The sequence below is a fragment of the Hippopotamus amphibius genome, chromosome 4 (assembly GCF_030028045.1).
Source record: "Hippopotamus amphibius kiboko isolate mHipAmp2 chromosome 4, mHipAmp2.hap2, whole genome shotgun sequence".
NCBI classification, from domain to species: Eukaryota; Metazoa; Chordata; class Mammalia; order Artiodactyla; family Hippopotamidae; genus Hippopotamus; species Hippopotamus amphibius.
Window position 1 is genome coordinate 89,311,895 of NC_080189.1, and position 15,950 is coordinate 89,327,844.

General features: G+C 33.2%; 1 protein-coding gene across 9 annotated transcripts in view; it reads left to right on the plus strand.

The window, feature by feature from the left end:
• Nucleotides 1-15,950, plus strand: part of PTPN12 (protein tyrosine phosphatase non-receptor type 12) — an 89,032-nt gene that overhangs the window by 35,238 nt on the left and 37,844 nt on the right. For 6 of the 9 annotated variants that reach the window (XM_057731124.1, XM_057731126.1, XM_057731125.1 and 3 more), the window contains 4 exons: nucleotides 9,424-9,500; nucleotides 11,423-11,518; nucleotides 12,223-12,261; nucleotides 15,124-15,195. In XM_057731124.1, coding sequence (XP_057587107.1) covers nucleotides 9,424-9,500; nucleotides 11,423-11,518; nucleotides 12,223-12,261; nucleotides 15,124-15,195 — 284 coding nt within the window. The remainder of the gene's footprint in view (nucleotides 1-9,423; nucleotides 9,501-11,422; nucleotides 11,519-12,222; nucleotides 12,262-15,123; nucleotides 15,196-15,950) is intronic. The other 3 variants (XM_057731130.1, XM_057731131.1, XM_057731132.1) reach the window with 1 other exon arrangement.

Below are 15,950 nucleotides of genomic sequence, written 5' to 3' on the forward strand. Positions count from 1 at the left end.
TTTTGTTTTTTTTAATTAAGCAATATAATCTTGAGGTACTCTTACTGTGCTCTGGAATTAATGCACACACTCTTAAAGAGACAGTTTCTCCACCTTTTTCTATCGTCTGGGGAAATGAATCTCAAAGAGCTTCAGGTTTCTGCTTTCATATGTTGTGTTTCATTCATTAATTTTACAAAAAACTTAGAGCACATACCTTGTGCTGCAGATGCAGCAGAAAACAGACAAAATTCCCTGCCCTTGTCTAGTCAAGGTGAGCTTATTCTAGTCAAGGTGATGGACAGTTAATTCGAGTAACATATGTTCTGTCATAGTGATTAGTGCCATTGAGAATAATATAGTAGGAGGTACATAGAAAAAACAGAATAAAAGGGGGAAGCTTTACCATTTTAAATAGTGATGGGGGAAGGTCAGTGGTATGCTATTAAACTTGCCCTCTGAAAAATAAAAGCCTTGATTTTGTAATGTTTACCAGTTTCCATAGTAAATTGATTATTTTCCATAATCATTAAAACAAAACTATAAGGTAGGTTCTATTATATGCCATTTTGAAGATGAAAACCTGAGACAGAGAGAGGTTAAGTAGCTTGTCACACAGCTGATAGGGTGGTGAGAATTTAAACTGACGCAAATTGTATCTAGAGCTTTGGTTTTCAATTACAGTGATTTTGCTCCTGAAGGGACATGTAGCAATGTCTGGAGGTGGTTTGGTGTTCACAACTAGGATGTGGAGTGAGCAGGCTGCTACTGGCATCTAGTGGGTAAAGGACAGGGATGCTACTGCATCCTACAATGCAGAGGCTACGGCCTCCTCACAGCGAAGAATTATCCAAGGCCAAAACATCAGGAGTCTTGAGGTTGAGAAACCTTGCCCTAGAGCTTGAGCTCTTAATCACTGTGCTGTAGGCAGAGTAGCAGTGCCTTTTCCCCTTTAAGTTATTTAAGGTTTGATAAGTCAATTTTCAATAAATTTCTAGTCATTTTAATTTGGAGAATTATATTGAAAGTAATAGTATTTAGAGATATGTTTTCTTACTATCATAAGAATAATGTAAATTGTCAGTTTCCTTTGAGTATTTAGCATGTCCAGTGCGTGCAGGTATGGTATTTAAAAAAAAAAAAGCAAGCTTTATTGAGGTATAATTTACATACCATAAAACTTACCCATTTTAAGAAAAGGAACTCTTGTACCCTGTTGATGGGAATATAAATTGGTACAGCCACTGTGGAAAACAATATGGAGCTTTCTCAAAAAAATAAAAACAGAGCTACCATATGATCTAGCAATTCCACTCCTGGGTATACATCCACAAAAAAAAAACCCAAAAAAAACAAAACCCCAGTAATTTGAAGAGATACAAGCACCCCAGTAGTCATAGCAGCATTATTTACAATTGCGAAGATATGGAAGCAACCTAAATGTCCATCAACAGATGAAGAAAGAGGTATTTTAAATATAGATATAGATGGAGCTATATGTAATGAGGTGGATAGAACTACAGTCTGTCATACAGAGTGAAGTAAGTCAGAAAGAGAAAGACAAATATTGTATGCTAACTCACATATACGGAATCTAAAAATGGTACTGATGAACTCAGTGACAAGAACAAGGACACAGATACAGAGAATGGACTGGAGAACTCGAGGTTTGGGAGGGGGCAGGGGGTGAAAGGGAAGCTGAGACGAAGCGAGAGAGTAGCACAGACATATATATACTACCAACTGTAAAATAGATAGTCAGTGGGAAGTTGTTGTATAACAAAGGGATTCCAACTCGAGGATGGAAGATGCCTTAGAGGACTGGGGCAGGGAGGGTTGGGGGGACTCGAGGGGGGGGAGTCAAGGAAGGGAGGGAATACGGGAATATGTGTATAAAAACAGTTGATTGAACTTGGTGTACCCCCAAAAAAATAATAAATAAAAAATAATAAAGTAATTAGTAAATGTGTAAAAAAAAATAAATAAATATAGATATAGATATATAATGGAATACTACTGAGCTATAACAGTGAATGAAATTTTGCCATTTGCAGCGACTTAGATGGACTTGGAGGGTGTTATGCTAAGTGAAATAAATCAAAGACAAATACTGTATGAAATCATTTGTATGTGGAATTTAAAACATACAACAAAACTAGTGAATGTAACAAAAAAGAAGACTCACAGATGATTATGGCAAGGGAGAGGCGGCAATATGGGGGGTTAGGAAGGATAAAGTATTGATGTAAGATAGGCTTAAGGATGTATTATACATTAAGGGGAATATAGCCAATAGTTTGTAATAACTATAAATGGAAAGTAAGCATCAAAAATTGTATACATTAAAAAAAATTTTTTTTTTAAGAAAAAAATGTACCCTTATGTTAAGTGTACAATTCAGTGATATTTTCATAAGTTTATAGTTATACAGTTATCAACAATATACAGTTTTAGAATATTTCCATCACACCAAAAAGATCACTTATGCCAGTTTGTAATCTTCAGCTCCAAGCAACCACTAATCTGCTTTCCATCTCTAGATTTTCCTTTCCTGGAAATTTCATATAAATTGTAATCATACAATATGTAGTCTCTTGTATCTAGCTCTTTTCGCTTGGCATGTTTTTGAGATTCATCCATGTTGTGTAATATATTAGTACATAGTTCATTTCTTTTTATCGTTCACTAGTATTCCATTGTATGGCCATCATCTTTGTTTATCCATTCATTAGTTGATGAACATAGATAATGCTGCTGTGAACATTTCCAGTTAAATCTTTGTGTGGATATATGGTTTTATTTCTCTTGGGTAGATACTTAGAAATGGAACTTCTGGGTCTATGGAAGCTTATGTTTAACATTTTAAGGGACTGCTAAATTGTTTTTCAAAGTAGCTGTGTACCGTTTTACACCAGCTGCGTATGAGGGTTCTAGTTTCTCTACATCCTTGCCAATACTTGTTATTGACAGTCTTTTTGATAGTAATTATTCTAATGGGTGTGTAGAGGTGTCTTCTTATGGTTCTAATTCGTTTTTCCCTAATGACTAATGGTATTGAGCATCTTCTCAGGTTCTTTTAGCCATTTGTATATTGTCTTTGGTGAACAGTCTCTTCAAATCATTTGTAGTTTTTTAAAATTGATTTTTTATTGCAAATTTTTTCCCCAGTTTGTGGCTTGTCTTTCTTAATGGTGTCTTTTAAAGTGTGCAAGCTTTTAATTTTCATGAAGTCCAGTTTATCAGTTTTATGGATCATGTTTTTGATATTCAGGAACTCTTGGCTAATCCAAAGTCATAATGATTTTCTTCTATGTTTTCTCATTTCATTCCTAGAAGTATTATAGTTTTAGCTCCTATATTTAAGTCTATAATTGATTTTGAGTTAATTTTTAATATGGTGTGAGTAAGGGTCTAAAATAATCTCTGAGCACGTGTCATTGTTTCAGCACTATTTGTTGAAGATTATCCTTTCTTCATTGAATTGCTTTTTTCCTTTGTTGGAAAGCATTTGCCTGTAAATGTAAGGGTTTATTTCTGGACCCCTAATTCTATTTCATTGACTTACTTTTCAGCTAGTATCAGACTGTCTTGATCACTGTAGCTTTATAGTAAGCTTTAAAAGCAAAAAGTGTTAAGTTCTCTGTGTTCTTATTTTTATTTTTATTTATTTATTTTTTTACATTTCTTTATTTGTTGGCTGTGTTGGGTCTTTGTTGCTGCTCACGGGCTTTCTCTAGTTGTGTCGAGCAGGGGCTACCCTTTGTTGCAGTGCACGGGCTTCTCAGTGCAGTGACTTCTCTTGTTGTGGAGCATGGGCTCTAGGCGCACAGCTTCAGTAGTTGCAGTATGCGGGCTCAGTAGTTGTGGCTCGCAGGCTCTAGAGCACAGGCTCAGTAGTTGTGGCGCACGGGCTTAGTTGCTCCACGGCATGTGGGATCTTCCTAGAGCAGGGATCGAAGCTGTGTCCCCTGCATTGGCAGGTGGATTCTTCACTGCACCACCAGGGACGTCTCTGTGTTCTTATTTTTAAAAAATTAGTTTGGTTCTTCTGAGTCCTTTGTATTTCCACATAAATTGTGAGATAAGCTTGTCAATTTCTGCAAAAAATCCTACTGGGATTTTGATAAGGATTGTATTGAATCTATGGGTCAGTTTAGGGAGAATTGCCATCTTAAACATATTGACTCTTCCAATCTAAGTGTCCATCAACAGATGAATGAATAAAGAAGGTGTGAAATAGATAAATAGAACGTATCTCCATTTATTTAGATCTTCTTTAATTTCTCTCAGCAATATTTTGTGGTTTTTAGTGTATAAATCTTGCGTTTCTTCTTTTAAAAAAGTCTTTATGCTATTGTGCATAGAATGATTTTAATTTTATTTTCAAGTTCTTTATTACCAGTATATATAAACACAGTTTACATTTGCATGTTGTTTTTTTTAATTTTAATCCACTGACCTTCCTTGATTCATTTATTTTAGTATTTGGTTTAGCATTTTTTTGTGGAAACATTAGGATTTTTTACACATCAGAATCTTGTCATTTGCAACTAATGACAGTTTTACTACTTCCTTTCCAATCTGAGTGTCTCTTTTGCCTTACTGCACTGGTCTGAACCTGTTGACTTGAAGTGGCAAGAGCAGACATCCTTGCTTTTGATCCATTAAAAGTAATTTCATCACTATTCAAAGATCACCTAGGTTTTTCTCAAGCTATGGAGATTTGGTTTATTTTATGCTAGAACACCGAGGCCAGTCCCATAATTAAGAAATTTCTAGATACTCTTGTGTCAAGGATGACCTGTGCTTTTGTCGGTTGAAAGGGCTAGCCTTTAGAAATGGTGGATCCAGGGTAGTCTGCCTATTCCAATATTAATTATGGAGATCCTTTTATTTCTCAGACCTACGATTTATCAATAGGTATGTGTTTCCTTGGAGGTGACAATATTTATTTTTGTTGTTGCAATAAGTGTTGATGTTCATTCAAGAAAAAAAAGTTGCTACTTTAAAGAGCCTCTTGTGTAGTGAATATTGGTTTTATCTATTTGGAATTGGGCTCTTGGGAGATTTTAGAAGCAGTCAGCAAAACCATTGAGAGGAATGATTGTTTTCATTTCTTTAATATTCCTTGAATTATTTCTATTCATGTTTATGCTTAATGGGAGCACCAATGAAGAATATTAAAATATGCATGATGTGTTATATGCGGCCTAATATTGATTTTTAAATTCTCAATAATATACTATGATTGGGACTTACCTCATGGTCCAGTGGGTAAGACTCCACACTACCATTGTAGGGGGCCGGCGTTCAATCCCTGGTTGGGGAATTAAGATCCGACATACCACAACGAAGCCCGAGAGCCTCAACTAGAGAAGCGTGTGCACAGCAGTGAGAGAAGCCCGCGTGCTGCAATGAAGACCCAGTGCATCCTAAATAAATAAATAAATAATATTTTTTATTATAAAAGGAAAATATATATTCCATGATTATATAGTATGAAATAGTGACTACAAAATTTGCCTGTGTTTTAGTTTTTAAAAAGTCATTTCTTTTTAAAAAATTTTCATTGAAGCATAGTTGATTTACATTATTTTGTTAATTTTGGCTGTACAGCAAAGTGATTTAGTTATACATATATTCCTTTTCATATTGCTTTGCATTATGGCTTATCGCAGGATACTGAATACAGTTTCCTGTGCTATACAGTAGGACCTTCTTCATCCTATATATAATAGTTTGCAACCTCCCAATCCTTCTCTGCCCCCGCCACCTTCCCCCTTGGCAACTGCAAGTCTGTTATCTATGTCTGTGAGTCTGTTTCTGTTTCGTAGATATGTTCATTTGTGTCATATTTTACATTCCACATATAAATGATATCATATGATATTTGTCTTTCTCTTTCTGACTTCACTTAGTATGATAATTTCTGGGTCCATCCATGTTGCTGCAAATGGCATTATTTCATTTAAAAAAAAAGCCATTTTTGTGCCCCATCTCGAACTGACTGAGTCACACTTACTGCAGAATATGGGACTCAGAAATCTTGCATTTTAATTTGCTTTTCCCAGCCCCCAGGTGTTATATGATTAGCCATAGATGAAATAAGATTGGCAAAATGTTGATAATTACTGAAGTTGGATAATAGATAGATGGGGATTCATTATACTATCATATCTTTGTATATGCATAAAATTTTGCATCACAGAAAAATTTTTTAAAAAATCCCAACTTGCATGTAGCAAGCACCAGTCTTTTTTTTTTTTTTTCTTGGTTGCATTGGATCTTCAACGCTGTTCGTGGGCTTTCTCAAGTTGTGGCGAGCGAGGGCTACTTTTCATTGCAGTGTACACGTTTCTCAGTGTGGTGGCTTCTCTTGTTGTGGAGCATGGGCTCTAGGCACACAGGCTTTAGGAGGTGTGGCGCATGGGCTCAGTAGTTGTGGCACACGGGCTTAGTTGCTCCCTTGGCATGTGGGATCTTCCTGGACCAGGGATTGAACCTGTGTCCCTTGAATTGGCAGGTGGATTCTTAACCACTGCGCCACCAGGGAAGACCTTGGCGCTACTCCTGACTCTCATTTGGGAGCCACTGTTCTCATTTGGATTCACAATCCCCAGAAACATTTACTAAGAATCCAATGGTAAACCAACTATTGTACAAAATCTCTGCCTTTGAGATACTTTGAATAGAGGCTAATATGCCACATGAATAAGGGTAATTAATTGGGATCCATCATTACTGGCAAACGTGGTGAGAGGAAACTTCATATAGTTACTTAACTGTCATTGTCTTTACTACTGAATTATTCTATTGTCATTTACCCAAAGCATAACATATTTTATATGTATATCTCTTATCCCAAATGGTTTGTAAAAGAAGATATGTAGAATGGAGGTAAATAAGAAACAAAGCATTGATAAACATGTAAACATTCTCTTTACTGGTAAGGTTATAAATAAGTTTAGTTGGAAGCTACTGTGTCTGTCATATGTATCTCTTCCTACAAATTTCCAAAGAAAATTTCACCAAAAATAAATAAATGAAATCAGCAGAAGTGGGGCTTTGTACTAATGTATAAAATTTGAGTCATTGGCAAATAAATTAGTTATTCATTAGTTGTCCTTTAAAAAGTTTGCTAAGAAGTTTGTTTGTATCTGTTAACATTTCTGTATGTCTTTTGGTATTTTAATTGCTGTTAATAGTCATTGTCCCTGGATTAGAAAGGACCAAAATGATAGTGGCATGTTACATGTTATAGCCCTTTCTAATCTAGAGACCATGAATATTAGGTATTCCTACTGCTTTAGGGTTTCATAGGCTCAAAGTATGTCCTCAAATATTTATTTACTACAAAGGCAAAGATAGTAGCTTCACAGTGGAGACATCAGCTGACACCAGATTAACCAAAACCAAGGTTAACCTCACAAATAACATGACGTATTGACATCATGAACCCCTTGGTGTGTCTCCTCACTGATAAGGACACATCATTGTTCTCTGCTGTTCTTGACAAAATACATAACCTCATTACAATCATAAGAAAAAAGTCAGTCAAAGGAATTTTTATAGATTGGAAGAGACTGAGAAATAATAACCAAGTATTATATGGGATCCTGGAAAGAGAAAAAAGATATTTTTTTAAACTGGTAAAATTTGTATATAGTCTGTTGTTTAATTAATGGTATTGTAACTGTGCTAGGTTTGTAGTTTTGAAAATTGTGCTATGGTTGTGTAAGATGTTACCATTAAGGGAAGTTGAGTGAGGGATATATGAGAATTCTCTATACTATTTTTTGCAATTTTTCCATAAATCTAAAATTAGTTCTAAATGAAAAGTTTTTAAAACTATCTGCACTACCTATGACCAAGGGCTGATTTTTCTCTCTTTACATAGATTTCATATAAATCAGTAGGAAAACATAGACATGGGGATAATGTTCAAAGGGTAGAAAAAAGCAGTTTTGGTAAAAAATAAAAACAATAACTATATGAAAATATGCAACCATTTGCATAATTCAAGAAATGCAAGTCTGATATCTTATTTTTTAGATTGTCAACTATTAATATGTATGATAACACCCAGTTTCTCGTACTAATAACACTTGCATAAGTTGGTGTATACCTTTCTGAAAGCAAATAGCAATTCCCCTGTTAGGAACTTACCCTCTAGTAATGCCGGTAACAGACGTAAGTACTGCAGTGTTCATTGCAGTAGTGTGTCCAGGAAGGAAAAATGGCCTATCAGTAGTGTAGCTAGTTAAATAAATAATGAAACATCCATATAATGGATTCCATGTAATATTAAAAGAGTAAGGTGATCTGTTTTTGCTGTGGGAAGAATTCTAGGGTATATTGCTTACTGAAAAGGAACAAGGTTCAGAACAACGTTTATATTTGTCTACTTTTTCAAAGTATTGTACATAGGTATATGCATAAAAATTTTGGAATGAACAAAGAACTTTAATAGTATCTTTTTTGGGAAAGAGAGAGCCCTGGAATTCAAGAACAGGGGAAGATTACTTTTTATCTTGTATCTTTTTTTTTTTTTTAAATATTTATGTATTTATTTGGCTGTGCCGGGTCTTAATTGCAGCACACAGGATCTTCATTGTGATGTGTGGGATCTTTAGTTGTGGCCTGCGGGCTCTTTAGTTGTGGCCTGCGGGCTCTTTAGTCGAGGCATGCAGGCTCTTATTTGTGGCATGTGGGATCTAATTCCCTGACTGGGGATGGAACCTGCGCCTCCTGATTGGGAGCGTGGAGAGTTAACTGCTGGACCACCAGGGAAGCCCCATCTTATATCTTTCTTTAAGATCTAATTTTTAAAATCATATTCATATTACCTTTATTTAAAAAATAAAACTATAATTTTATAAAATTAATAAAATTTATATTTTGAGACTTTCTTGTAAAGATTTTTTTTTACCCTAAGTGAATATTACCTAATAATAAATATTATTGGTCAGGTGCAGTATTGAGCACTTTTCATACCTCATCTTAATTCACTAATTTGTCATGGTTTACTTAATTTTTGTAATTTCTCGTGAAATACGAAAGTTAGGTCTCTTTATAAGAACTCTGGCAAATGAACTTGTGTATAAGTGGTTAGTGTTCAACACCTAGTATGCTTGTTAAAAACTGTAGACACTTAAACCTCAGACTCTTGTATAGTAAATAAATCTAGGATAATGCCCAGGAATCTGTATTTTAAAAGAGCTCCTGAGTTTATTCTGATTCCAACTTTAAAACACAGCTTTACATTCAGACTTATTTCCTGTCAATATGATGTTAGAAATTACCCTGCTAGTACCTAGAGTCAATTTTCATTCATTATTTTTCAAAGTAAACACTTTTATTCATTTAATCTTACTTATGGTTCATCAGAAAAAAACCTGCCTGCCAACAGGACATAATTTATGAAATCCTTTTTTTTTCTTGTAGTTGATCACAGCCGAGTTAAGTTGACTTTAAAGACTCCTTCTCAAGATTCAGACTATATCAATGCAAATTTTATTAAGGTATGTATTAACTTTAAATGGTATTTCTCTGCCGTCTTCCTACATACTAGTTTTATTATTAAAAATTTTTAAATTGCCTAACATGATACCAACAGTAAAAGAAGTAAAAATAAAGTCACAGCCATGACATTTTTATGTGCTTTCCTTCTAACTTCCGTATCCATAAAGAGTTTTGCTTAGTTTTATGACAGAGATAAAGCTTTCCGATTTTTGTTTCTTCTTTCACATTGAAGGCTTATAAACACCTTACTGATTGCTAAATCTTCTCGTTTGTCCCTTTGAGTTTATGTACACAAATGTACATGGTCGTTTCTATTGATGAACCATATAGGTTTTTCCAGTTTTTCTTGATGGTAAAATTTCAGTGAACATTGTTATTCTTTTGAATAATTTCTTAGAATAAATTACCAGGGCTGGAATTACTGGGTAATACAGATTTAAAATTACAGAGTATGGGACTTCCCTGGTGCTCCAATGGTAAAGAATCCACCTTCCAGTGCAGGGGATGTGGGTTCGATCCCTGGTCAGGGAACTAAGATCCCAATACCATGGGGCAACTAAGCCTGTGCGCCACAACTACTGAGCTTCCGTGTCTCAACTAGAGAGCCCACGTGTTGCAAACTACAGAGCCCACACACCCTGGAGCCTGTGCACCACAGGTGGAGAAGAGAAAACCCACATGCCACAACTAGAGAGAAGCCCACGTGCCACAAAACAAAAGATCCTACATGCCTCAGTGAAGAGTTCGCCTGCTGCAACTAAGACTACCCAGCCAAGAATAAAAAATAAATTAAAAATAAATAAATAAAATAAATATTAAAATTATAGAATATAAATGTAGATTAAAAACTTTTGGCAGTTGTCACTGTTTCAAGTGACAGTTGAAATGCAAGATTATAGTCTTTATAGATATCCCTTTTTAGATATTCTTTCATCAAAATCAGTCAAGTTTTTACATATTTATCAGTAGAGAGAGAGATTTAAACTGCTACTTGAGTATTTGCAAAAGACTATTTTGTTCTGTAAGTTATTCTGTGCTTTTGAATCTTTCTAGTTATACAGCAGTATAATTTCAGTTATTTTATATATGGTATTTATATATATTTTAATATATTTTGTTGAGAAAAATATTAAGGTGGAAAGAGTTATATGGTAAAAGTAACATCTATGTCAACATTGAACAGTCATGGTTTCAAATAAAAACTTTTTTTCCAAAAAAGTCAGTTTCACTACAGTTATGGCAAAACCCAAAACTTGTAGGTTAAACAGAAACTAATACATAGCTAGTTCATTCTTTCAGAAATAATTGATGTTTATGTTCTTTTATAAGGACATTTCTTAAAAGTTCTAGTTTTTAATTGCACTTAATAACACTGACTCACTGTATGATTCAATTATGTGCTGGTTTAGTATTTTAGTCCACTATTTTGTTTGATATATTCTTGGGTTTAGTATTATAGAGTATATATAGTAGGTGCTTTAAAAATTTAAGTTGAGTAAACAACTAAAGCCAGTTATGTAAGAATCTAGCTAAGAAAGAACTGTTTAGCTAGTTCCAGTATTATTTTTTAGAATTGACACATGCTTTTATGTTTCTGATAGAGTTAGCTTTGTTGACTAGGTACTAGGGCTTTTGTTTTTTAATTCCTAGGTAACTATTAATTTTAAAATTAGCATAAGGAGGTTTAATTATGAATTCTGTGCACCGTGGCTAATAAATACACAAAATTACTAATATTTCATCAAAAGCTGAAGTGAAATGTATTTCGTCATGTTTTTATGTACTATTAAAGAAAAGTTATTTGGAAATGCTTTAAGTGAAAACAGCACTGTTACTAATAAAATTTGAAAACTTAAAATTTAGGTAAGGAAATATTTTTGGTTATCGTAATAAATGTGAAATTTGCTTTTAATCCTTTTAGGGTGTTTATGGGCCAAAAGCTTATGTGGCAACCCAAGGACCTTTAGCAAATACAGTAATAGATTTTTGGAGGATGATATGGGAGTACAATGTTGTAGTAAGTATAACATGTTATGCCATGACTTTTGAGCCATAATGATATGTTAATTATAGCTAATGTTTACTAAAAAAAACCCAGAAACTGATGGCTAGGATGTCTCATTAAATTTTGGCAAACTTGTTGAAATATTTCAAGAATAGGGTGTGATAATACTTTAAATCTTGTCCTAAGTCAGTACTAATAAGACAGCTATCCAATAAGATTGATAGATGAGTGGAGGGAGATCTATGTGATAAAAACAAGTATTGTGAAATGTTAATAGTATAACACAGATGGTGGCTATACAGTGTTTACTGTAAAATTATTTCAACTCTGCTGTATGTTTGAAACATTACGTTATAAAATGTTAGAATTGGGAAGCAAATGTAGTAACCTTTATGTTTAAAGACAGTTGAATACTATTATTTCAAAAGACAGAAATAAATCTATAAGATTCAAAAATTTTAACTCAAATCAAATACATCATGTTATTTGAAGCCAGTTTAATTTGTTGCTATTTAGTTAGCCCTCACTTGGCATGATTTTGATCATTTTTTTAAACTCATACTTTTAATATTAAACCTACTTTTTTTTTTTTGACAGGCCAGGTATGCTTTTGCTCAGAATAAGAAATTATTCTTGAAATGTATATTTTATTGAAAAAACAAAATTGTGTTTAACTTATACATTCTTCATCTCATCCCATCCCCACTTCTTTTTAGATCATTGTAATGGCCTGTCGTGAATTTGAGATGGGAAGGGTATGTATAACTATTAATACTTAAAATAATTGTGGAGTATTCTTTTTTTTTAATTAATTAATTAATTAATTATTTTTTGGGGGGTACACCAAGTTCAATCATCTGTTTTTATACACATATCCCCGTATTCCCTCCCTTCCTTGACTCTCCCCCGCCTCGAGTCCCCCCCACCCTCCCTGCCCCAGTCCTCTAAGGCATCTTCAGGAGTATTCTTTTTTTGTTACTTCATTTCTAGGGATATATATTGCTGGTCTTTTATTATATTCTTAGCCCTAGTTTTTAAAATAGTTACTTCTTTTCTTTTTTTGTGTTTCTGTTGCTTTTATTTCATCGAAAGGAGCCAACTAATCCCTCAACACATAAATTTCTATATTTTATAAGTATATTTTATGATATACTTAAAATAATAGATTTTGTACTGTAACTCAGTAGTCTTCAAATATTTAATGTTGTAAGTAGAATACTATTTATGGACTGAATAGAACTGAGCAATAAAAATGAATTAAATCTGATTAATTATCATCAGTTTACAGCTTGGATATTCTAATTTCTCTGCCAATACCACTACATTTTTGTAATGCTATCTTCAAAGTAAAGAGAAGAAAATTCCTTAATTTGAAATTTTTAACATTGGTTAAAAACTCTGTACAAGTGAAATTAGTTTCAAAACCGTTGTGATCTCCTGCAGCATCATTTCCTAAGTCTTCGTTTTTAAGTGTGGGTGGCAAACAAATCAAACAAATTAGATGATGATTTAAAGGTTCCTTATATAAATTAGTTCATTAAAGTAAAAAATCATTTTAAAGTTGTAAAACTTCTTATTAAAACTTTCAGTAAAGAATATGTTGCACAAAACAAAATAATACATCTTTTAGTTATATGAGATGTTATGATGTATAAATCATTGGAAAACCGTCTTTTTACTAGTAATTTTTGTCATTCCTCCCAACCATATCATTTACCAGTAGTGGAAGTATTAGCAATATGGTATAGAAAGTGGACAGTCTAGGATTAGAAAATATATAAACTGAGAAATTAAGTAATTGTCTGCTTAAGTATTGTCAGTATGTACTTCAGTACCATTACTGTTAATCAGCTGTATTAGGAAATTTAAATTTCACCTTCCTAATTTTTTTAAAGTTACTTTTAAGATTTAGGCTTTGTTTCTCTTCTTTCTATTAATAACCTCACATTGTATATCAGTAATAATACTTGAAAAATTGTTTGCAAACATTTTTAAGCTAATGATTTTTTTGATTCATGGTGTTTTGTTAGTAGTCAGTTTTGTTATTTTGTCAGTTAGGGCTATGAATTTATTTGATAACCTTGACTTTGTCTTAGAATGTGACCTAATGGAAAGAGCACAGATAATAAAATGAAACAGACCTACATTTTTCTAGCATTTGGAGTATGGTGCATTGATGTGTCCTCTCTGAGCTTCAGCTTCCTCATCTCTGAAATGAATGATAAATTATTATAGATATGTATGTATGATGTTTAACACATAAATTTGGGTATCATCTGTAATAAATTCATACCTGAATTACAAATACCAATATAATTCTTACTCAGTTATTGCTCTTCTGAATGAGGGGAATGTGAGTCACAAGCTTTCAATTCTCGCTAAATTAATCTCCTATAAACTTGTTTTCTGTTTCAAGATGTTAAAACTGTACTAGGTAAAAAACCCTTCAGAATAACTTAATTTTATCATTTTTCTATAAACTTCTACTGGGAAATGAAGTTTGTGGCTTTAAGCCTTCTAAAATATTAGAGTAAATATACTCTAAGCTAAACTGACATACTAGGCATTTCTACTTTGTTGCCCTAAGAGCAGTATTGTTAACTTACAGTTAATTCCAACATACAGGTAACAATTCCACTTATTGTATTTGGAACTCTGAGAATTTAGTAAGAACTGATGTATTTCCCACCACCAAAAGGTTTCTTTTAAGCTAGATTGTCACTGAAAGGCTTTCATTTTATTGGGTCTTGGTGAAATTGCATCAGTTCTTGCATCAGAATCGCTGGATCTTTTATAAAGTTAGGCTTTCATTCACTTACCTAAGTTTCTAAAATGATGAGGCTTGATATTAGAAACCAGTGAAAATGTAATATTCTACTATTTCTATACCTGTTTAAAATGGGAAAGTAAGAGGGGAAACTGTTCAATTACACTTTCTCTAATCTCAAATAAAAGTGGATAATTTAAATAACACATTATTCTGGTACAGTGTTTTTACCATCAGTAGTACATTTGAAATGTACTCTTATTTAGTACTTGAAACAATTATGTAAGGATTATTATTCCCATTTTTACAGTTAAAGGACCTAAAGGTCAACAAAACAATAAAATTGCTACTTGCAAAATTCTTCTGATACCAAGTGGAGTGCTCTTTCCACTATGCCACAGGTTTTACACACTATGCCACAGGTTTTTTACACTTAATGAGAATTCAGCCAGATATTATAGAGGTTGTCATTTTCAAAGCATTAGAACTTGCCTGGCAACTTTTTATACTAAATGGACCTCCTTGTGCCAGGCACTTTTTTTTTAAGCAATTTTTCTTTTCTAGGGGAGGATCTCTGGAGTCTACTCTATATACCAAGCAGGTAGCAATGAACAGTTTATACACTTATGTTAATAAGGTTCTTATGACTAATCTTGGAGAGGACATAGTAGCCCTCCCACCTTTAAAAAGAGTTGGATAAGTCTGAGAGTTCTAGCTCCTTGCCTACTGTTGGCCGTTTTTCTGTTTTCTGGGAAGGAAGAACATGCTGAACACAAAATATTTGGCATAAAATATTTGTAAAAGTTCAAGTAAAACAAATGATCAATTATTTACTTTTTTTGGACAACAGAAAAAATGTGAGCGCTATTGGCCTTTGTATGGAGAAGACCCTATAACATTTGCACCATTTAAAATTTCCTGTGTAAGTATTTTTATATACATTGTTTAATCAGGTAACGGGTGTGTTAGATTTAGTAATTAAATTATAATATGGTATGAACCTGGTTTTATATAAGCCAAGCATTCAATGGTTTCATGTAAATCTACATTTAATTATAATAAACAAACATTAATAATGTTTGTTTTTAAACTGGTTTTTTAATTAAGCTTTGTGAGAGATTTTTCATAAACATATAATTTCCTTGTACCTTATTATGTTAATTCTGTTTTAGCCTTTGTATGTAAGTTGATCATAAGGGTTATGTATCTAAGAATAAACAAATAACTATGCTTTGAGTCATCAGTTTGAAAAGTGGTGTAAAGTACTGGTTTCAATTCAACAAGTGGGAAAGATCCCTGATGACTGAAATATATTTTATCATGTTAATCTTTCATATTTATGTTATTCTCCGCAGAATTGTTATAATTAAGTACAAAGATGGGCTTGAGAACTTCCATCCTGAAAGTAGAGAGATTGATCCTTTATGGCAGAAAACTTGATATGAAACTTAAAATATATACCTATTTAATGCACTCTTGAAGTGAATTAAATTCTGAAACTAGCAACACAAATCTGAGAAAATGAATTAAAAAAACAAAAACAGTGAAGGAAAAACAAAGGAAAAAAGTAAAATATAAGTGAGCTTTAGAATAGAACCAACAATTTGCTTTGGGTTACACGTGATTGTGTCTTTTTTAATCACTTGCAAAAAATATATTTTCTTATTTACTCAACTC